This window comes from Anopheles nili, chromosome X (genome assembly GCF_943737925.1).
Source record: "Anopheles nili chromosome X, idAnoNiliSN_F5_01, whole genome shotgun sequence".
Taxonomy (NCBI): domain Eukaryota; kingdom Metazoa; phylum Arthropoda; class Insecta; order Diptera; family Culicidae; genus Anopheles; species Anopheles nili.
The window spans coordinates 15,606,529-15,632,343 of NC_071293.1; the positions used below are offsets into that span (position 1 = coordinate 15,606,529).

Here is a 25,815-nt window from a genome sequence, read left to right on the forward strand (position 1 = left end):
TCACGACGTGGACCACCTTCTATGGTCCTGCAGGAGTTCGAAAACGCTAGACCCTCTTTGCTCGCCGCAACCGAGGAAATCGGAAAACAACCGGGCACTCCAATTCGGGATATCTTGGCATCCAACGATCTGGATTTCCAGAAATTAATTTACCTTTTTGCCAGAGACAACGGTCTTACCTTATAATACCCTCCTTCTCCAATCCCTACCGCTTCTCACCATATGTCTATATGTCTCGGTTAATACATATGTCAAGTTAACAGCGCAACAAGGGAGGCAGAAGATCAAGGCTTGGGAATGGTCCCTGTCTTGACTATCAAACGGGTTCCAGAATTCTAAATTCATGTTCAGTGTCACCACAACTATTGGGATAAGTACTTGACATTGAACTATAATAAATGAACTCTAAAAGGAGTTTCGTACTTTTAAGGACACACAACAGCACGCTGAAGCTAGCGCCTACAACAGCCAACAACACAGTCTTCCATATCCAGAATAACAATAAACCCAACACCTGCAACACAATACGCCACCAGCAATAATCCAACAATAACAGACAATAGATACGAACAGTACACATTTATAACACAGCATCATATTAATTTAAGTCAACCGAGTATGCCCGGGATAAGGCAAAGAAAGGGAGTAAATGCCCTTTGTATATTACGTCGGCGGCTCACGTAGAGTCGTCCATACGGCTTGTCCGTCGCAATAAAAAAAAATATTGTTGTACATAACACTATGCCCTTATTCAATAAGATTCACTTTTAAATTGCGTTGAGATATGTTGGAAATGTGGTTGGTGTAATAAATTTAAAAATGGATCTCAGAGCGTAATGTTTACGAACATGGAATGGCCTTTTGAAAGTAACAGCAATACAGATGAAATATAAAAGAAATGGAAAATTGTTTCCAGGCAGCATCAGTGAAATAAAAATAAGAAATAGAAAAGTAGAAAGAATTTGATCGTCATACATGCTCAGGATGGAACCACATGCTACTTTTCCTCATTGTTATGCAAATAAATGGATATTACGCATCCAAGAAAAATGGTAGTGATAAAAAAGGATTTTCGAAAGAGTTTAAGCGGAAAACACTAGGCATAAAAAATAGGTTTTACTAAATTCATGACGTGAAAGATGCGAAAGATTAGGGAGAAAATTTTTGTTAAGAACGTGTTGGTCATACGATGCGAAGATTATGAAAAGAAATGGTAGCTGTGAAACAAAAAGAGAAGAAATGATTTGATATATAATCCATTCCTTGATAGCTAAGATGGTTTAAACGGTAGATTTATTAAAAAAGGAATGTAGGACAGTTTGAAAAAGCACGGTATAGCCAATTGGAAAAAATAAGTCAAGATCAACAGAGAAAGATGAATTAAATGAAATAGAAAACCTTGAAAGACGAAACTAGCAATTTTTGGTGTGTATATCCTTTTTTCTCATTTAGTTGTTTCCATTGTTTTTACGTGATTCCTAGTTTCGTCTTTCAAGGTTTTCTATTTCATTTAATTCATCTTTCTCTGTTGATCTTGACTTATTTTTTCCAATTGGCTATACCGTGCTTTTTCAAACTGTCCTGCATTCCTTTTTTAACAAATCTACCGTTTAAACCATCTTAGCTATCAAGGAAAGGATTATTATCAAATCCTTTCTTCTCTTTTTGTTTCACAGCTACCATTTCCCTTCATAATCTTCGCATCGTATGACCAACACGTTCTTAACAAAAATTTTCTCCCTAATCTTTCGCATCTTTCACGTCATGAATTTAGTAAAACCTATTTTTTATGCCTAGTGTTTTCCGCTTAAACTCTTTCGAAAATCCTTTTTTATCACTACCATTTTTCTTGGATGCGTAATATCCATTTATTTGCATAACAATGAGGAAAAGTAGCATGTGGTTCCGTTTTGAGCATGAAAGACGATCAAATTCTTTCTACTTTTCTATTTCTTATTTTTATTTTACTGATGCTGCCTGGAAACAATTTTCCATTTCTTTTATATTTCATCTGTATTGCTGTTACTTTCAAAAGGCCATTCCATGTTCGTAAACATTACGCTCTGAGATCCATTTTTAAATTTATTACACCAACCACATTTCCAACATATCTCAACGCAATTTAAAAGTGAATCTTATTGAATAAGGGCATAGTGTTATGTACAACAATATGTTGAGAAATATTTTACACTTTTAAATTTTGACATGCGTGGAGTGAAGAAGAGATGAGTTTCTTATTGCAGTTTAGTGTCTAAATAAACGGTAGAAGATAGAAAAGTTGCAGGAAACTGAACTGTTTGTTGACGTCTTTACATTTTTGTGAATTTCTTTTATTATGGAAATGGAAATTCCTTTCCCGTCCATAATGTAAAAGTCAATCGTTAGAAAGAATAAACAAAAAACATTTGTATCGACGAGCGATTTTTGAACATTCCAATAAATAAGGGTTGCATACCGCTGTTTTCGCATTGGAGAATATGATATTTTGCTACTTGTTGCATAGACTGTGTTAAGGCGTACATGAAAAGTTGTTGTTAAATAAGACGATATTTGATATTTTGGGCATTTTTTATTCCAATTTTCCGAATAGGTATTGTATGCCCCCCACCAATTTGCTTCCACCCGGGAGAGCTGCAACGTCACCATTCTAATTTTCCAGTAAATATGGACATTTTAAGGAATTTGTCTTATTTCATTTCATGATTGCTATGCTTGACCATATTTTCCAATACTCTAATAGGAAGAGCTCGTATGGGAGCTCTTTTTTTTAAATTTTGTGTAAAAAGAATCATCCTCACCTAAAATCATCCGGTCCAAGCTTTATTGCTATGACTGAATTATTTTCTTTGTGATACCGACAGGAGGTTCTTTAGAAACCTCCTTTTGTTTCGCACTGGCGTAAATGAATTTTCGTCGCACTATGAATAGGAAGAAGCATTTGTACCGTGTTTCAATAATGGAATTTCAATAATGTTTCAATAATTCAATGTTGGAAGCCATATGTATTTTTCAATAACTTTTCTGTGTTTGGTAGAGGGAGAGGGTTATCCGCTTGTCTTTGCATTAAGTAATAAAATTTTAGTTGATTTCGACGACATATGTACTTCACAGTGATATGTAATGATGAAAAGATATACCAAACTGGGAAACTTATACTTCATCACATATTGTATAGAGAATTTTAAGAAATGCATACGCAATATTTAGGTTAAATCAATGTCATTTGTATTCAACGATTTTCAATTATTCTGAAAGGGAATGCATTTAAGACCCCCTACTGTTTTATCCTCTGAGGGGGCAGGAGGGTTAGGCTTTTTACAAATAGATTTATTAAAACATGTTCAGACAAATTGGTCATCGTTTGAATTTTGTATAGCCAATGACAGACCTACATATTATTTCATAATAAGGGCAGCGAATGGTATAGACGATGCCCGTTTTTTCTTCGGGGTAACTGAAGCTTTAGTTTCTGCTCGAAATGTTAAAAGAAACATGTTTGTCGAATTGCGGATATTTCGGTCTTCATTTGTATTTTGCCCCCCTTTTTTGTGGTTGTGTTTTTGTGTTGTATTTTTGCCCCCTTTTTTGTGGTTGTATAGAAGCCCTTCCATTTTTCTTGATCGGGGCTGCCGAAACTTTTGATTCTTTTGCAAAATATAAATAGATGCATTTGTGCTAAATTTCGACCAGATCTGTGTTTTGTATTTTTCAGCGAATAATATTGCCCTCTTTGATAGGGGGTTGCATAGGAGCCCCCATTTGTTCCCCGCCAAAGTATCTAATGATTTGGAATCTTGTATAAAATTGAAAAAGATACATGCATCACGAATTTTAGTCAAACCGGTGGTTTTTTTGTATAGTTTAGTAATTATTATAGATTCGTTAGACGAAAGGAGTTTGTATGGGAGCCCTCCATTTTATCTCATGGGGGTGGATGAAGCTTTGAAAACTTTTGCCGAATGTAAAAAGAAATATGTTTGCCAAATTTCAGAAAAATTGGACAACATTTACAGATTTAAGCGACTAATATTCACTTTTTGAGGGGGGAGGGGGGTTGTATGGGAGCCCCCCTTTGTTCTTCGTTGAGGAGGCTGAAATTTTGTCAATATTAGTAATAAAATATCTACGTACCAAATTTCAGCCAAATCGAGCGTCATATATAATTTTACGCGGATAATATTCATCTTTTGAAGGGTGGGTTTGTATGAGAGCCCCCCTTTGTTCCCCATTGAGATGGCTCAAATTTTGCGAGTATTAGTTTTAAGTAATGAAACGTTCATGCACCAAAATCGGGTTTATCAGCTAGTATATAAATAAATATATATATATATATATATATATATATATATATATATATATATATATATATATATATATATATATTTATATATATATATATATATATATATATATATATATATATATATATTTATATATATATATATATATATATATATATATATATATATATATATATATATATATATATATATATATATATATGTGTATATAAATATCTATCTATATATATATATATATATATATATATATATATATATATATATATATATATATATATATATATATATATATATATATATATATATATATGTATATATAAATATATATATGTATATATATATATATATATATATATATATATATATATATATATATATATATATATATATATAAATATATACATAATAATTATTATATATCTACCACTTACTTACTTGGGGCAGCCTAAAAGGACTTTACGGGCTGGGTCGTCCCTTGCCATTCTAATGACATGGCCAGCCCACCGGAGCCTGGCGAGTCTAATTCGCTGCACGACAGTGAGGCTATCGTACAGTTCGTAGAGCTCGTCGATGTATCGGCTCCTCCATTGTCCTTCCACACATACGGGGCCATAAATCCTTCTGAGCATCTTCCTCTCGAACGCGGCTAAGAGGGTTTCGTCAGCTTTGGACAAGGTCCATGTCTCAGAGGCGTATGTGAGTACTGTAACTATGAGTGTTTTATATAGTTCCGGCTTCAGCCGTCGCGACAGGTATTTTGAGTGGAGAAGTTTCCTCAGGCTGCATTATGACCGGTTGGCTGCCAGCACCCTTGCGCGTAATTCAACTTCTATGCTACTATTGGTGCTGACTTTTGACCCAAGATAGGTGAAGTTTTGGACGACTTCAAAGGTTCGCTCACCTATCTGTACGTCACCCCTGCGTAGACTCGCATTAGTATTTGTTAGCAGGGCCGCTGACGGTGCCACCATCATTTTGGTTTTTGCCTCGTTAATCTCGAAGCCGAGGTTCTCAGCCGCCTGCTCAATCCGTTTGTAAGCTTCTGCTACATAGGAGAGCCGCAAGCCAATGATGTCTATGTCATCAGCGTATGCCAGAATCTGGATTGTCTTGTAGAAGATGGTCCCCGAGGTTTCCACTCCTGAGTCTCGGATGGCCCTCTCTAGCGCCAGGTTGAAAAGGAGACAGGCAAGCCCATCGCCCTGGCGCAGACCCTTGGTGGTAGCAAAGAGCCTTGAGAGTTTTCTATCCACCATCACCTGGCATGTGACGTTGGTCATGGTCATTTTAACAAGCCTGGTAAGCTTGGCCGGGATTCCAAAAGAGCTCATTGCGTCGTAAAGTTTTACCCTGGCTATGCTGTCGTATGCGGCTTTGAAGTCTATGAAGAGATGGAAAGATTGGAGCTGTTGCTCCGCCATCTTCTCCAAGATCTGCCGCATGGTGAAGATCTGGTCAGCGGTTGATTTTTCTTTTCCGAATCCCCTCTGATAGTTTCCCACTATCTCTTCTACGAATGGGACAAGTATCTCTTGCAAGACTAAGGAGAAGATCATATAGGCGGTATTCAACACCGTAATACCCCTGTAATTGCTGCACTGTAGCCTGTCTCCTTTCTTGTATATGGGATAGATGATACCAAGATTCCAATCACAAGGTATCGATTCGCTATCCCACACCTCAGTAATGATTTGATGAATTTCGCGTTCAAGTGCTGCACCTCCGTTTTTGATCAGTTCGGCTGATATTCCGTCGGCACTCTGATTCCTTGGAGCTCCTGCACTCGTTGTTCTTCCCACTGATGTTTCTTGGTGCGGTGTACTCATTTTTCTTCTTGTCTGAGTCGTATGTAATTCTCTGCGCATGCCCGCGTTCTATGCCGCTGCTGCATTGCTCGGTATGCGCAGTTCTTACGTTCCGTCACAAGTCTACATTCGTCGTCGAACCAGCCAGATTTGGTGTTGCCCCGACGTGGTGGTAGTGTGGATTTTGCACAGTTCAATATCTTTGTTTTTAGAGCGCTCCACCGTTCGCTCGTAGTGTCGTATGGAGTTGCTGGTAATAGAGACTCACCTAAAGCGGATTCGAATACCTGTTAGACTTAAGCGTCCTTTAGGGAGTCCGTGTTGAGCCGGGCCTGCATTTTTCCCTCATCCCCTTTGTCCCGGGGACGGGCGATTCTGCAACGTATCACTAAGCCAACCAGATAGTGATCGGAATCGATGTTGGCTCCTCTATAGGTTCTGACGTTTAACAGGCTCGACTGTCTTCGGCGGCTTATCAGCACGTGGTCGATCTGGTTGGAAGTGGCTCCATCTGGGGACACCCAAGTAACTTTGTGGATATCCCGACGCGCAAACTTGGTACTTCCCACAACCAGATTACTTGCTGCTGCAAGTTGGACCAATCTATAACCATTGTCATTACTGTGCTCATGTAGACTGTGATCACCAATGTATTGGCGGTACATTGGCTCCCTACCGACTTTTGCATTGAAGTCCCCCAAGATGATTTTGAGGTCATGCTTAGGGCACTTATCAATGATTTTTGCGAGGCGGCCGTAGAAAAGGTCCTTCTCCTCTTCGTCTTTGTCTTGGGTAGGGGCGTGAACGTTTATGAGGCTGATGTTGAAGCATTTGCCTCGCATGCGCAGGGTGCATAGCCTATCGTATACAGCCTTGAAGTCGATGACCTCGGATTTCAGCCGCGGATCTACGGGAAACCCGTTCCGAGCATATGGTGGCGGTCGTGGCAGCTGTAGTACAAGTGGTACCGTTTTTCACCACGTCTGCTTAGCACACCATTCCCTAGCCATCGTATTTCTTGTAGTGCTACAAGGTCCATGTTCAGTGTGGCTAGGGCATCATCTAGTTGTTTCAAGGCTCCGGCTCTGTGTTATTGTTAGCCGGGGTCGTTGCAGGGGCGGTTGCCGTTGAGTCCAGTTCGAATATTCTCCTTAGTGCTTTCCGCAATCATAGTTTCCTCGAGGCAGGGTGACTGGCCCCGCGCTCGAGCCTCCAGTACCTCTGGAAGGCCTCGGGGCAGTTTAGTTTAGCATCTGGCTGTCCCTCCGACGTTCAGACAGCCCGGTTACCCGCATTGCCCACCCCCCTCCTGTTTAGCCATGCGCCACCATCCGCCCAAAGGGTTGGAACCAGCCCGTTTACCCAAGCTTAGATATACGATGATACATGTTACCGCTCTGCACGTCGAGGACGTGACGGAATAGGAGTTGGAAAGGAGAGCCTGTGTAGCCTTCTAGAGGCGTCGGATCCTAACCCATTAACAGAGCATATATAATTACATATATGTATATATTAATAGATGTATATATATATATATATATATATATATATATATATATATATATATATATATATATATATATATATATATATATATACAAATATATATATATATATATATATATATATATATATATATATATATATATATATATATATATATATAGTTATATTTATCTATATTTCTATGTATATATATATATATATATATATATATATATATATATATATATATATATATATATATATATATATATATTTATATAGATATATACATATATATAATTATATATATATATATATATATATATATATATATATATATATATATATATATATATATATATATATATATATATATTTATATAGATATATACATATATATAATTATATATATATATATATATATATATATATATATATATATATATATATATATATATATTTATATATATATATATATATATATATATATATATATATATATATATATATATATATATATATATATATATATATATATGTAAATATTTTTTTATTTATTCATAAATTTTTAATATTGTGTGTATTTGAATTAGCCGATTATTTATTTTATTTCAAATTAACTTTTTTTTATTATTAAAGGAGCTCCAAAACTGCTGATCTCCATGAAAATAATTTTCCAGTTTTGAAAATTATTGATGCTTTTAATAATACCTCACAGTTTAATCCACCAAATACATCAGAGCATCGTCGAACAGCTTCAAATCGTGGCCTTGTGCATGAAGAACTGTTGCATGAAGGTATTGTAACAGGTTATGCGTTACAAACAGATTCATTTATTCCGGATTCTATAAACGAATTCCGCAATAATTTAAATCAATACTACACTCCCGAATCACGGTTGAACTCTAAATTGAGACTGTACAAACAACATCGAGGATTATTACAAGGAGAAGTTTCGAGACACGATATATCACGAGGCGACCATCCCTTACAGCAACATCACAACTCATTGTTAGAATTTGAAGATAAAACTTCTGAGAAAAACTTACTAAAATTGCAAGATCTATTTGAAATAGCACTTACAACTCTTGCTTATCTTTCGTTTGGGATGTTCATTTTGCAAGTAATCATGTGTATAACAATGACAAAAACTGATTCAAGTGTAATGATCCTCCCAACAACATCTGAACTGGAAGTGGAGGATGAAGAGCGACGTCGAAATACTCGTGAATTACCATTTGAGGATATAACAGCCAGCAGAGATCTTAACCAACTAATAAAACATGTACTTATTTCCATGAATGCTCCCGTAAACACTGAAAAAGATGATCATAATTGTCTGCTTTCCCATTTGTGCAAAATAAATAAGAAAACACGTATCATAAAGGACATAAAGCATTATTGGAAAACTATGTTAAGGTTTGTAAGTCTTAAATAATGTTATTATTCCCATAACATGCTCGATATTATTCTAAGAACAAAAAAAGAAGCATTTTTTAAAAAAACTTAAAATTAATATACAACAAACATAAACGGTTTCCTTCAATTGCTATCCGTATTTATTTTATTTGAACAATTGTTAACCTATTTCCTTACTTAGCCTTACTTAACCTTTTTCGTATAGTCTTTATTGCTTTACCCCTACTTCTCTCTTACTTTTTGGATCGAATCTAATATTTCATCCGTCGTAGCTATCATACATAGTTATTTAATCAGAATATCATATCAATTGAGAGTGTTTACTAATCAAATTTTTCTACGCCTTCTATTATCCGATCAACTCATTCTTGCCAATATCTTTCTACCTAATCTCTTATCACTTTTACGCCATGTGAAACGTATAATATATAACTGTTACTACCTTTAAACGGTTCCTTTCATTAGTAACACACTGTGATACCTTAGCCATTGTAATAAACGAAAACCTTGTTAGTATATCACCACTTAAGTATTTTCTGTACTTGCAGCTTTGGCATATGCTGGCTTTCAACAACCAGATTTCTTTCTTGGAGCTCATCTTCTTTTGCAATGAAATGCATGAATGCTGCCCTAACAGGACTTGGAAATGGAAAATGTTTTGATCTACAATTTTGTCCTGGCCCTTAAACTTAATTTCGATCATATAACGGAAACTAAAACATGCTGCTGCTGAATTACAGTTAAGCAATAAAAAGCTTATCATTATCACTAGTGTAGCATATGCAGAAATTTTGATAAAAACAATAAAATTCCATTTAAACGTCGAACGAATCCTAGTCTGTTTGTTGTTGTATATTATTTTATTAAATGGAATAAACAAATGCTGCTCTCACTCGACTTGAAACTACAATTTTTCGCTGGCCTTAAACATGTTAAGCTCATATGACTAAAGATAAGCTGGCCGCTACATCAAAAAGTATATGTTGATTATAGGTGAATATAGATTTTTACATACACATATATATATATATATATATATATATATATATATATATATATATATATATATATATATATATATATATATATATATATATATATATATTTATAAATATATATATATATATATATATATATATATATATATATATATATATATATATATATATATATATATATATATATATATATATATATATATATATCTATATATATATATATATATATATATATATATATATATATATATATATATATATATATATATATATATATATATATATGTATAAATTGCTGCATATATATAGAATTGTGCTGCAGGTTACTGCAGCTACAGCAACGCAGGAGGTCTCTATGGACTTTCCTGCGGATGAGGCTTCGGTCTCGAATGTGGCGGGAAATGTGGAATCCCGCCGTGAAAAGAACCCACCTTTCGTGGTGTGAGATCTAACCACAGCACCACAGTTTGCTGTGTGCTGCTATGAAGAAGGAGCAACTTGCTGCTAACTTCACGTTCCTTCCGAGGAACTTCTGCAGGGTATCCTGCAGAACACGGAAGGACCATGAGGCGGTCAAAGGACTTTTGATCGCCTCAACGCGTGAGTATTTCACGCATGACTTCCAGGGGGACAAGCCCTACCAGCTTGTCCTCAAAGGGCTGAGGTATGGTTCTTCGGACCATGTCATGGCCTTCCTGGAGGAGCAGGAACTCACACCCATTGCGGTCCATGAGTTGAGTGTGGGAGCCCCTCCAAGGTCTCCTGCAAGGCGTTCGTGATCTCCTTCTCGAAGGGGACCACGAAGCTTAAACAGGTGCGTGGGATCACGCACCTGAATTACACGCGCGTTTGGTGGGAGAAATTCTCCCCCAAACGTTCTGATTGCACGCAGTGTAGCAACTACTTGCATTTTGGCCATTCGGCAAAGATGTGTCACATGGCCGCCCGCTGCATCAAGTGCGGCGGGAAACATCTGGCTCGACAGTGCGCTGTCGAGCTCGATAATAAGCGCAGGTGCGCGAATTGCATGGGCAACCATAGCCCATTCAATCCACACTGCTCTGCGCGTATTACTTTTCTGCGAAAGCAGAAAGGCAATGTGGAGCCCATGAAACCGTTACGGACGGTTGAAGTGGGCCCCCACGTAAGGTACGTGCCGGCCCCGTCGCCGGAAAACCCTGCGTGGAACAAGGCACTTCCATGGGTGCAGAAGCACCCCAAGAACACCCCCGCCCCCGTAAACGCTCCCGTTTGCGCGTGCGAGGGATGTCCATCGCGGAAGCCAGCCCCGAAGGCACCGACGCCAGGTGCCTCCCTGCCGACACCAGCCCTGCAGCAGCCGACGCCGCAGGACCAGCCGGCCAAGCGCAAAAAAAAGCGCGGAGGAAAGAAGAAGAAGGCCTCCAACAAACAGCAACAGCAGCAGCTGGAAAGCACTACCGCACCGACGGCTCCCCAAGGAGCACCGAAGGCTGCGAAGAAAGCCAGCCGCCAGCCTGCCCAGGATAAGCTGGATAAACTGCGGGAGACGTTGTCTCAGCAGCAGCAGCAGCAATCCCAGGCAGAGGATGAGATGGAGAGCCAGTTCGGCGCCATCGTCCGCCTCTGGCTGGAGTTTAAGAGGGTGGCGAAAGTCCTCCCTAGAGATCAAATGTTAAACCATATGATCTCTTTTATCATTCGCAGTGACCCTTAGATGTGCCACCTGGAATGCCCGCTCCATCGCCCAGAAGAAGATGGAGCTTATAGATTTCCTGACGACCAAGGAAATCGACCTGATGGCCCTGACGGAAACCCACCTCCAACCGGATCGGGCCTTCAACCTACCAGACCACGCCGTGGTCCGCCTCGATAGACAGGGAAGTACATATGGTGGCATTGCCATCCTTGTCCGTCGTAGCATTAAATTCCGCACCCTTTCTCTTCCAGGGACGGAGCTGGTGAAAGCAGCTGGAGTCGAGTTAACCTCCTCCCAGGGCAGCTTCCGCTTCTACGCATCCTATTGCCCCCGGCAAGCCCGCGAGGTGGACAAATCCGTGGAGACGCTGAAAGCAGACCTCTTGAAGCTGACAAGAGCCCCTGGCCGATACATCATCGCTGGGGATCTGAACGCGAGGCACCACGCCTGGGGAAATGCGGCTGTAAATAAGAACGGGAAAGTGCTGTTTGAAGATGCGCAAGCAGGCTTCTATTCGGTGCTGTTCCCGTTCCAACCGACGTTCAACAACGGAAAGAGTTACTCCACGTTGGACATATTCCTCTCGAATATGGACAACGTGGACACTCCAACAACGCTGACGGCGTTATCATCGGACCACCTGCCAGTGGTACTGGACACCGCGGCGGACACTGTGACGCAAGCCAGGAGGCAGCGGAGGGACTATAGGGCGGCGAACTGGATGAAGTTCGGACGGGCCGTCGATAGATCCCTGGATACGCGTGTGCCCCTCTGCTCGATAGACGATATCGATGCAGTAGTGACTAACTTCATAAGTAGCGTTAGGGTAGCGGAAGATAGGGCCGTTTCCCCTGTGGCTACTATAGCCAAGCTAGTCAAGATAGATCTGGAAACGCTACGCTTCATAAAGTTACGAAACTCTATGAGGCGTCGTTTTCAGCGTACCGCAGATAGGGCTTACTACCTAGCATATAGGAAACTTAGTAAGGTAGTAAGGGACCGTCTGGGGCATGCTAGGAATGAGCATTTCTCGAAGGAGATTCGCTCGATGCCCAAAAACTCTCGTCCTTTTTGGAGGGTTACGAAAGTTTCAAAGAATAGACCTAGACCTATTCCGCCCCTGGGTGAAGCCCCTAATCGGAGTTTCACGCCAGAAGAAAAAGTTCAACTCTTGGCTGAACATTTTGCTCACTCACATCGAGTGAGCGACACGATGCCTAGTCCGCACGATGCTGTTGTTAGCAACAGCATCCGCGGACTAGCATCGGCTCAATGTTCGCTTCCTGACACTGACCGGGCCACCTTGGAAGAGGTCCGGACACTTATAAAGTACAGTGTCGGATTCAAAGCTCCGGGACCTGACAACATCTTTAACGTGATGTTAAAGCATGTTGGTCCCAGAGTTTCGAGCTTTGTAACCAGCATTTTTAACAGATGCCTGGAGCTGGGATATTTCCCAACACAATAAAAACTTGCAAAAGTCGTTCCAATCCGGAAAGTAGGGAAGGATCCTTCCCTAGTTTCGAGCTACCGTCCGATCTCCCTCTTGTCTGCTATAAGCAAAGTTTGCGAGAGGATGATTTATACACGGTTGGAAGCCCACTGCTCTGAAAACAATGTGTTGACAGATGTGCAGTTTGGATTCAGAAGAGGACACTCTACAGCTCACCAGCTGCAGCGTGTCCTGATGTCATAAATGACGGAAAACGTTGTGGAATGGCTTTATTGGACATCGAAAAGGCTTATTGCACAAGCTTCGTGTGCAAGGATTTCCGACGTACTTAATGAGAACCATTCAGTCCTATCTGAGTTCTCGTACGTCGGTTGTTCATATAGGGGGGACAATGTCCGCCCCCTATGCCAGCTGTGCTGACGTTCAACAGGGGAATGTCCTAGGACCACTCCTGTACAACTGTTTTACGTCGGATGTTCCAGACCTGGACAAGTACACGCAGCTGTCGTTGTATGCAGACGACACTGCCATGTTGTACTCCTCTCGTAATCTGGAGTGTCTTCAAGGAGGACTTCAGAGAGGTTTGGATAAATATATCCAATACCTCAACGAGTGGAGGATAAGGGTAAATTATGAGAAGACCCAGGTGATGGTGATCCCTTACAAGCGACGGATGCTGATGGCTTCTATCGTGCGTAAGGTGAAACACATCACACTGCATAGCAAGGAAATCCCCTGGTCCACAGATGTGCGCTACCTCGGGATTACCTATGATCGAAAGCTGTCGTTCCGACAGCATTTAGATCATCTTGCTTCCAAGACGTTTGGTCTCGTTAGGAGTTTGTATCCGCTCATCGCGCGCCGCTCGAGACTGTCGAGAGATAATAAACTTATTATCTATCGACAAGTCATCCTGCCAGCGCTGATGTACGGATCAAATGTCTGGAGCAATTGCTCAAAAGCGGATATCCTAGTGGTGCAGAGAATCCAGAACAAGTTTCTGAAGATGATTCTCGATCTGCCTACTAGGTATCCCACTAGGGATCTGCATATAGATGCAGGGGTCCCGTTGATAAGCGAGCGCATTTAGACTAGTCTCATGCGACTCCAACTCACCTCCCGGAACTCAGCGTATGCTCTGATCCGGGACCTCTTTAGGTGAATTTTTTAAGTAGTGTGTAGTTAGGTGTAGGTGTTATTTAGTTTTAAGGTAGCTAGATTTAGCTTTGAGGTAAAATGGGGTTCGTCCCTGATAGATGGCCTTGCGTGCCATCAACTTCCAGCCATGCGTGCTGAGAATCATCTAGCCAGGTAGGGAAAGTTTTAGGCAGAACAGCTTAGGGCCGGTACTGACGGTTAGACAGTATATAAAAATTATAAGGCTCAGTAGCCACACTTAGCGTAGATACTCAGGAATCAGAGTAGGAACTTAGATCAGTCGATTTCATCACGTTTTAGGGATGACATCACCAAGTTCATTGTAAACATTAGTGTATATATAAATGATATGCTATTTATTGGTCCTATTAGAATAAAGGTTGTAATTTTAATACTCCCCTTTCAGAAGTTAAATAAAACTCCTTCAATTCATTTTATTAAAAAGAGGTTGCATTCGCATTATATATATAAAAATATATATATAAATATATATATATATATATATATATATATATATATATATATATATATATATATATATATATATATATATATATATATATAATTATATGTATATATATATATATATATATATATATATATATATATATATATCTATATATACAAACAAATATAAATATATATAAATAAATATATAAATATAAATATATATATATATATATATATATATATATATATATATATATATATATATATATATATATATAAATATATATATAAATATCTATATATATATATATAAATATATATATATATATATATATATATATATATATATATATATATATATATATATATATATATATATATATATATATATATATATATATATATTTATATATATATATATATATATATATATATATATATATATATATATATATATATATATACATATATATATATATATATATATATATATATATATATATATATATTTATATATATATATATATATATATATATATATATATATATATATATATTTATATATATATATATATATATATATATATATATATATATATATATACATATATATATATATATATATATAAACACTGAACCGATTTGCACCAAACTTTGTACATAGGTGTATGTTGGTCTCGGATTTACGGATTGATTTTTTTTATTTTTTAGAGCTCCCCAAAAGGAGAGTTCCCATACAACCCCAATTCACGAATATTCATTTAAAAACACCATTGATGCTCGATTTGAAAAATTTCAGCCTTTTCAATGGGCAATGGGACTTCCATTCAAACCCCCCCTTCGAAAAGTGCATATTATTCACTGAAAATTATATATGATGCCCGATTTGGCTGATTTTGGTGCATAGACTTTTCATTACTTGAAACTTATACTGCTAAAACTTCAGACTCCTCAATGAACAACAAAGGGGGGCTTCCATAACACCACCCCTCCAAAAAGTGAATATTATCCGCTTAAAATTATAGAAGTTGCCCGATTTGGCTGAAATTTTGTGCATAGACGTTTCATTACTTTAAACTAATACTGGCAAAATTTTAGCCTCCTCAATGAAGAACACAGGAGGAGTCCCATATAATGCCCCCTGCCCCCCTTCCCACACCAAAATGTGAATATTATTCGCTTAAAACTGTAAATGATGTCCAATTTGGCTAAAATTTGGAAAACATGTTTCTTCTTAAATTCGGCAAAAGTATTTAAAGCTTTATCCACCCCCGCAAGGTAAATATGATGGATCCCATACAACCCTTCTTATGGGGTGGTGTGGAGAAGGGCGTCTAACAAACATATAATAATTACTTAAAAATACAAACAACCACCGATATGACTGAAATTTGAGGTGTATTCTTTTTAATGGTGGTGTCTCTTTTTAATTTCTTTAAAAGAATCTGAAACGTCAGCTTTTCCTTTGGGGAAGAAAGGGGGGCTCACATACAACCCTCCATCAAACAGGCTATACTATTCACGTAAATCTATAAAACACAGATCTGGACGAAATTTAGCAAACATGTTTTTGTTGAATTTTGGAGAAGAATCAAAAACGTCATCCACCCCTGTCAGAAACAGGGGGGCTTTCATACAACCACTCGTCGAAAAGTCTAAAATATTCGTTAAAAAAAAACAAATGAGGATCGAAATATCCGCAATTCGGCAAACAACTTTTTTTTTTCTTCTTTTAACTTTTTGAAGCAGAAACTTCAGCTTCAGTTACCCTGACGAAAAAATGGGCACCATCTATACTACTCACTACCCCTATTACGAAACAATATGTAGGTCTGTTAATGGCTGTACAAAATTCAAAAGATGACGAATTTGTCTGAACATGATTTATACATCTGTTTGTAAAAAGTCAAACCCTCCTGCTCCCTCTGAGGATGAAAAAAGTAAGGGGTCTCCCAAATATTCCCTTGCACAGTAAATGAAAATCATTGAAAATACAAATGACATCAGATTTGACCTACATATTGCGTATGTGTTTCTTAAAACTCTCTATACACTATGTGATGAGATAAAAGTTTGCCGGTTTGGTATATCATTTCATCATAAAATATCACTTTGAAGTACAACTGTCGTCGAAATCAAATGAACTTTGATCACTTAATACAAAAACTTTCAAAATATCAGTGTTACAAGCAGATAACAAAATGGTTGTCCCTCTCCCTCTACCAAACACAGAAAAATTATTGAAAAATACATATGGCTTCCAACTCGATTGAAACACGGTACAAATGCTTCTTCCTATTCATAACGCGACGAAGATTTATTTTCGCCAGTAAGAAACAAAGGGAACCTTCTGTCTGTACCTCCTGTCTGTATTACAGACATCAAAGGGAAGAACCTCCTGTCTGTATTACCAAGAAAATAATTCGGTCATAGCAATAAAGCTTGATCCGGATGATTTTAGGTGAGGATGAAAATTTTAAAAACAAGAGCTCCCATGCGAGCTTTTTTTATTAAAGTATAGGAAAATATGGTCAAGCATAAATATAAAAAATATGGTCAAATGATATGAGGAAAATTCTTAAAAAAGTCCATATTTACTGGAAAATTAGAATGGGGAAGTTGCAGCTCTCCCGGTTAGAGACAAATTGGAGGGGAGGCATACAATACTTGTTCGGAATATTATAAACTAGCTGATAAACCCGATTTCATTCGGGTCGACGTAGTTTGAGGAAAAATAAAGGGGCATTTTTACGTATGCTTGGGTAATTCAATTTTTGATGTGCATTTTATTTTTTTTTATTTAGTTGTATTCATTCTATAAACGTTATTCTCAACCGCGTACACCCGGGATAAGGTGCCCTTTCACGGTTCGGAGAAGGAAATGTCTTCCAACCAATGTGAATTGCAGTTTACTTTAAGTTTAGACTTAAGATAATAGTTATAAGCAATACGGCCTGGCCGTCATTAATGAATAAAAATAAATAAACGTTATTCCTAGCTTCGTCTTTGAAGGTTTTCTATTTCAATCAATTCATCTCTCGCTGGTCCTCTAGGCATATCCCTTCCAATTGGTTGTACCTGGCTTTTTCAAAATAACGTTCACTGTTTTATAACAAATCGAGCCTTTTAACCATCTTAGCTATGAAGAAAAGGATTTTTTTCAAGAAAAGGATTTTTTTTATAAAATCCTTTCTTCTCTTGTTGTTTCACAACTTCCATTTAGCTTCATAATCTTTCGCATTTTGCACGTCATCAAATTAGTAAAACATATTTTTTATGCCTTGTGTTTTCCTCTTTAATTCTTTCGGAAATACTTTTTTATACAGTATCATTTGTCTTGGATCCGTCACATAAATTTATTTACATAGCAATAAGGAAATGTAGCATGTTGTTCCATCCTGAGCATGTATGACGTTCAAAATCTTTCTACTTTTCTAACACTTATTCTTATTTTGTCACTGAAGCTACCTGGAAACAGTTTTCCATTTTCCTTTATATTTGATCTGTATTGCTGTTCTCTTTCAAAACTTCATTTCATGTTTGTAAGCATTACGCTCTGAAATCGATATTTAAATTTATTACACCAACCACATTTCCAACGCTACTCAACACAATTAAAAACTGAATCTTACTGAATAACGGCATAGCGCTATGTGTTGCAAAATATTGTACACTTTTAAATGTAAACATGCATGAGAAGAAAATGAGTTGACTTTCTAAGCTCAGTTTAGTGTCTAAATAAATTTTTGAAGAGAGAAAAGTTGCAGGAAACTGGACTGTTTGTTGACGACTTTACATTTTTGTTAATTTCTTTTATTCTGATAATGGAAATTCCTTTCCCGACCATAATGTAAAAGTCACTTGTAAAAAAAATAAACAAAAAACCATTTTTATCATTGAGCGATATTTGAACATAACAATAAATTAGATTTCCATCCACCCATTTCCGCATTGCAGAATATAATATTTTATAACTTGTTGTATAGACTGTGTTAAGGCGTACATGAAAAGTTGTTGTTAAATTTGACGATATTTGTTACTTTGGGCATTTTTTTTCAATATTCCGAGCAGGGATTGTATGCCCTTCCACGAATTTGTCTCGAACCGGGAGAGCTGCAACGTCCCATTCTAATTTTCTAGTAAATATTGACATTTTTAAGAATTTGCCTCAATTCATTTAAATCAGACATGATTGCCATGCTTGACCATGTCTTCCAATACTCTAATAGGAAGAGCTCGTATGGGAGCTCTTGTTTTTAAAATTTTGTGTAAACAGAATCATCCTCACCTAAAATCATCCGGACCAAGCTTTATTGCTATGACCGAATTATTTTCTTGGTAATACAGACAGGAGGTTCTTTGGAAACCTCCCTTTGTTTCCCACTGGCGTAAATAAATCTTCGTCGCGTTATGAATAGGAAGAAGCATTTGTAGCGTGTTTCAATCGAATTGGATGCCATGTGTATTTTTCAATATTTTTTTATGTATTTGGTAGAGGGAGAGGGACAACCATTTGGTTATCCGCTTGTAGAACTGAAATTTAGAAAGTTTTTGTATTAAGTGATAAAATTTTAGTTGATTTCGACGACATATGTACTTCAAAGTGATATTTTATGATTTGTTAAACGGGGTGGGGGTGGGGGGGGGTTATATGACAGCCCCCCTTTGTTCTTCATTGAATTGGCTGAAATTTTGCCGGGGTTGATTTAAACTAATATAACATATATGTACCAAATTTCAGCCAAATCGGGCGCCATTTATAATTTTAAGCGGATAATATTCATTTTTTATAGGGGGAGATTGTATGGGAGCCACCCTTTGTTCCTCATTGAGATGGCTCAAATTTCGCGAGTATAACTGTTTAGTAATGAAACGTTTATGCTTCAAGTTTCTGCAAAATCGGGCAACGCCTATAATTTTAACGGATAATATTCACTTTTTGGAGGGGGGGTTGTATGGGAGGCCCCCTTTGTTCTTCATTGAGGAGGCTCAAATTTTTCCAGTATTTGTTTGAAGCAATGAAACATCTATGTACCAAATTTCAGCCAAATCAGGCGTCATATAAAATTTTAAGCGGATAATATTCATTTTTAGAAGGGGGGGGGGGTTTGTATGGGAGCCCCCCTTTGTTCCCCATTGAGATGGCTCAAATTTTGCGAGTATTGATTTTTAGTAATGCAACGTTTATGCACCAAATTTTAGCTAAATCGGGCATCATTTGTATTTTTAAATGAATATTCGCGAATTGGGGTTGTATGGGAGCCCCCCTTTTGGGGGGCTCTAAAAAAAAAAATCAAACGCCTTAATCCGAGACCATTATGCCCTATGTACCAAGTTTGGTGCAAATCGGTTCAGTGATTTAGATTTAGTGATTTAGTGATATAGATTTGTTAGATGCGGAGGGGGGGGGGTAGAGGTGGTTTATATGGGAGCCCCCCTTTTTTCTTCATTGAGGAGGCTGAAATCTTTCCAGTATTTGTTTAAAGTAATAAAACATCTATGTACCAAATTTCAGCCAAATCGGGCGTCATTTATAATTTTAAGCGGATAATATTCATTTTTTGAAGGGGGGGTTTACATGGGATATAGATATATATATGCTTCAATGGGGTTTCCACGGAACCGACTTGCACCAAACTTGGTACATAGGTGTATGATGGTCTCGGATTTAGGGATTTAGGGGCTCCCACACAACCACAATTCGCGACTATTCATTTAAAAATACAAATGATGCCCGATTTGGTTGAATTTTGGTGCATAGACGTTGCATTACTTAAAACTAATACTGGTAAAATTTCAACCTCCTCAATGAACAACAAAGGGGGGCTCCCATACAACCTCACCCCTCCCCCTTCAAAAAGTGAATATTATCCGCTTAAAATTATAAGTGATGCCCGATGTAGCTGAAATTTGATGCATAAACGTTTCATTACTAAAAACTAACACTCGCAAAATTTGAGCCATCTCAATGGCGAACAAAGGGGGGCTTCCATACAAACCCACCCTTCAAAAGATGAATATTATCCGCTTAAAATCACAGATAACGCCCGATTTGGCTGAAATTTGGTACATAGATTTTTCATTACTCAAAACTAATATTGGCTAAATTTAAGCCTGCTGAATGAAGAACAAAGGGGGGCTCCCATACAACACCCCCCCCCCTCCCCTCCAAAAGTTAATGTTATTCACTTAAATCTGTAAATGATGTCCAATTTATCGGAAGCTTTGGCAAACATATTTCTTTTTACATTCGGCAAAAGTATTCAAAGCTTCATCCACCCCCGTGAGATAAAATGGAGGGCTCCCATACAATCTCCCATCTAACAAACCTATAATAATTACTAAACAATACGAAAAACAACCGATTTGACTAAAATTCCTGATGCATGTATCTTTTTCAATTTTATAAAAGAATCCAATTCGTCAGATACTCCGGTCGGGATCAAATGGGGCTCCCATACAACCCCCTATCAAAGAAGGCAATATTATTCTCTTAAAAATACAAAACACAGATCTGGTCGAAATTTAGCACAAATGCTTCTATTTATATTTTGCAAAAGAATCAAAAGTTTCGGCAGCCCCGATCAAGAAAAAAGGAAGGGCTTCTATACAACCACAAAAAACGGGGCAAAAATACAACACAAAAACACAACCACAAAAAAGGGGGGCAAAATACAAATGAAGACCGAAATATCCGCAATTCGACAAACATGTTTCTTTTAACTTTTCGAACAGAAAATAAAGCTCCAGTTGCCCCGAAGGAAAAACGGGCATCGTCTATACCATAGAAAAGTAGAAAGAATTTGATCGTCTTTCATGCTCAAAACGGAACCACATGCTACTTTTCCTCATTGTTATGCAAATAAATGGATATTACGCATCCAAGAAAAATGGTAGTGATAAAAAAGGATTTTCGAAAGAGTTTAAGCGGAAAACACTAAGCATAAAAAATAAGTTTTCCTAAATTCATGACGTGAAAGATGCGAAAGATTAGGGAGAAAATTTTTGTTAAGAACGTGTTGGTCATACGAAACGAAGATTGTGAAGAGAAATGGTAGCTGTGAAACAAAAAGAGAAGAAAGGATTTGATATATAATCCTTTCCTTGATAGCTAAGATGGTTTAAACGTTAGATTTGTTAAATAATGAATGCAGGACAGTTTGAAAAAGCACGGTATAGCCAATTAGATAAAATGTGTCAAGATCAACAGAGAAAGATGAATTTAATGATATAGAAAAGCTTGAAAGACGAAGTTAGGAATCACGTAAAAACAATGGATACAACTAAATGAGAAAAAAGGATATACACACCAAAAATTGAACTACACCAGTATACGTAAAAAGGACCCTTTATGTTTCCTAAAACTACGTCGACCCGAATGAAATCGGGTTTATCAGCTAGTTCTTAATAAATTGATAATTTCAAAATAAGTTTAACCCTTTCCCATGCCTCAAAAAAATGTTTCAGCCATTTAAGCGAATCACACAGTAGAAGAAAATCAGAGGGAAAACCGTATGAGACATTTTATTTTATCAATTTTGTAATCGTTGCGAAATTTTCAAAATCACGTTTACGATAGCTTTATCTATAGGAAAGATGCCATGCATGCGAAATTCTATTCATTGACTTCAATTTAAAGTATAGACCGGCAATTGTTTCTACGATTGGTTTGCATGGCACATTTTCATAACGATCCAGGTGCTTGTTTACATTAACAAATTATGGTATTGAATTTACTCATAACCAAGCTCGAGGGTAGGCTTTCTGGCAAAAGGTACAGCAAATCGTACATTTAGCCAATCGCTTCGATCAGAAAGCTATTGGATTGATTTTACAATTGAAAGTATGCGGAATGATAAGGAATGAATAATTGGTTGGCGATGGGAATCACGATAATGGGGGATCGATGGATATTACCTACGTATTTATTACCGATCGATATATTACCTATGGAGCTCCATCACCTAAACATGGGAAACGGGAGTCCTTCCCTGCAAATCAATCAGATATGGATAACGCTATTTGTAATGTTGAGTTAAGGTCCGTAATTATGTTCAATGTTTTTTTCTACTTTCCTATAAATAAAATCGACTGTAGAAAGATTAGTTTTTTATATTGTCAAAGACATATGATTTTGACTGAAATATTTACGCTCATATCTCTTGATGGCTCCTACTCATTTGCTCAAAAGAAATAATTTAGTCTGTAAGAAGTTTAATCCAAGCACACTTAGCGCCATATACCCTAACCATTTTTTTTAATTCCACTAAAAATATCTGCCTTTTTGATTGTGATGTGCCGACCATGAACGTAAAATAATGGTGCAGATCAGAAACAAACTTGCGAGACGGGATTTTGCTAGGCAAATTCAAGTCAGTTGCACGTTAAGGGTAATATGGGGTTCTCAGCGATTAGCAAGAGCGCATTTTAACTCCTCTGATACATGGAGTTTTCATAAACGACCTTGTCACACAATCGAAGGGTTTTCATTTCTTCGACTGAGAAAAAGGTTCAAGCATGCCGATCATTCTGGCTCATGCAAAAGAATTATGCGTCCCATTCAGTCAAAACACGAGCGAGACCGTTGCACATAATTTATAGCATGCCGTTTTGTTTAGCACATGGACCGTGGTTTCCCCCTCCCTTCGACGAGCATTTTACCTGAGCATAATAGCACCTTGAAAGAATAAACCCACTGTTTGGCTCTCGCAAGCCATTTGGGTTGCCCTCTTTGATTCGGCTGTGCGCCGTCGTAGGGTGAACCCTTTGTTTATTTAGGGTTCAACCCGCGCAGGCCGCTCTACATGTGATTGGGTTGCCCTTACCTTTTTCGCCCACGTAGATGGTACCTTGCAATTGCTACTGCTATTCCGTTTGTGAGGTAATGTTTTATGATCAACGATCGCATGTGGACAATGATTACGATACGAGCATGATATTTTACCAGCGGCATAGATCAAAATACGTATGAAATGCAAACCGCATACCATATCGTCATTGGGATTCTCAATCTAACTCCCTTGATTTGAATCTATGAAACGATAGTAAACAAAATAACACCCATGTTTCCTATCACCGGTGCAAACGATGCATGCAATCTATCATATGAATCTACACCCGATATACAATCACTGCGTGAGATATGCGTATAGCATGGAAGCATTCGTACATCATGTGCTCACATACGTTATAATGCATCCCCACTCCGGAGCTATTTTTGGACGCATGCATCGCCGTCATCGATCTTGGCCCACACGTAAATCAAAAAGCAATGTATACCCCTGAAGGTTGAAGACGCCAGATTGCACAACCCATCGACGCTGAAGACCCATCGCCAGCCCGACCAGCCATGTCGACATCGGTTCCCTGTATTCTTCCAAGTCTCAACAGCCCCTTGAAACTGACAAATAAAAAATTTGCCCTCTCATAGCTAGCACAACCAGTGCACGTGGCAACGGAGACGGTACCTGTGCTGGATCGACAAAGCATGTGGGACACAGTACACGCCGGCGGGAGGATTGAATCCAATATGCGAAGGAAGCGAAAATGAAAGAACATAGAACCATAGAACATGCAACACCCCTACTCAAAGTTGGTAGGCGGAGTATCGAATTTTATGACGCATTTTTTTTTTGCACCGGACGACATACATCCGACCACCTCGACAGCCGGCGCTCAACTGACGTGAGAGAATTTTCGAGTGACTTATAAAGCAAGAATCGGAAATGTTACATTTCCGATGAGATGTTTGACAACCCTGCTGACGAAAGTCGAAGCTCTGTGGTAGCGGGAAAGAGACAAAAGATGATTTTCTACCTACCCCTCACCGATTTGAAGGGTTTTTTGTGATTTCCCCGCCCGGCTGCACGAAGCGAACGAAATGGGCTAGATTTCTCCGCTTTGCACCTTCGTACCCTTGTGCGTGTGCATGTGTGCGGCTGCCAGCAGCGATTTTGGGTTTGTGTGCGCGTTTCTCCAAATTCTAAGTCCAACCGATGCGTCGGCGAAGTGAACTTTGCAAATTTGTGGATCGAAGCAAACGGCGAACAGTACGGGTAAGTTCAAGAGAAAACTCAAACTGCTAGTGTGCAAGTGCTGTTCTTGGAGAAAGGTCGCATCATTGCAGAGGAAGCGTTACCGTTGAGGTAGGTTAAAAATCATCGCAATTGGAGTTTGATCAGTTTTCTAATACTTTCATTATCTTATTTCATGTTTGCTGCTGCTTGACGAGGGAACTACTATGCAGGACTATGCAGGTTTATTATCCGTCGTTGTTCCATGTTTGATCCTGTTTGACGAGAAAATTATGTCACAGCATTTCACCACTGGAATTACTGCTGATAAACGTGAACTACATGCAATTGGACGATGCAGGCAAGCAGTGTTACTGGACGGTGAAGGCGTTTGTTCCCCGTACACGCAGCTGGAAGACACCACCGCAAACAAAATATAATGAAATATGAAAAACGCAATAAAATGTACTGTATTCCCTCTTGTAGGTTCTTCCGTCTGCGCGTTTGTTCTGAAAGAGAGCGCAGGCGTAAGCGCGAGCGTAATTGCGCTCGAAGCTTGCGCTCGCGGCTTGCGTTCTCTCTGCCTTGAAAGAAACTGAACTGCAGAAATGAGAAATGGAAGCGAAGGGGAAAAGGGCCGAAGCACGCACGAGCGTTTCCGGCCGCGGATGCAATTTTGACGACAAAACCGCAAATTTTAAGCCTTTTGAGAGCCTCCGTCGTGAGTTTCTTTTGAGTGATTCCTGGCAGCAGGGGAGCGTTTCCGGCCGCGGCTGCAATTTTGACGACAAAACCGCAAAAAAGGAGCCTTTTGAGAGATTCCGTCGTGAGTTATTTTGAGTGATTCCTGGCAGCAGGGCGCTTTCATTTCTCAGGAGACAAAATCACTCACGAAATCCTTTCAATAGTTTTGTAATAAGCTTGCAATTGGCGTCATTATTGCAAGAGCGCTTCGTGCTCGGATCGCAGCCCAACGGGCAAAATTGCGGTCGAGCAGCGGTTGAGCAACGGTTGAGCAGGCGAATGTTGCTCGACCGCGCGATCGGGAAACACGA

General features: G+C 38.4%; 1 protein-coding gene across 1 annotated transcript in view; it reads left to right on the forward strand.

The window, feature by feature from the left end:
• The window catches only part of LOC128729044 (uncharacterized), a 47,019-nt gene extending 37,237 nt beyond the window's left edge, over positions 1–9,782 (forward strand). The window contains exons 2-3 of the mRNA XM_053822692.1: positions 8,419–9,010; positions 9,559–9,782. Of these exons, the coding sequence (XP_053678667.1) occupies positions 8,419–9,010; positions 9,559–9,697 (731 nt within the window). The 3' untranslated portion in view covers positions 9,698–9,782. The remainder of the gene's footprint in view (positions 1–8,418; positions 9,011–9,558) is intronic.
• Positions 9,783–25,815: the final 16,033 nt, after the last annotated feature.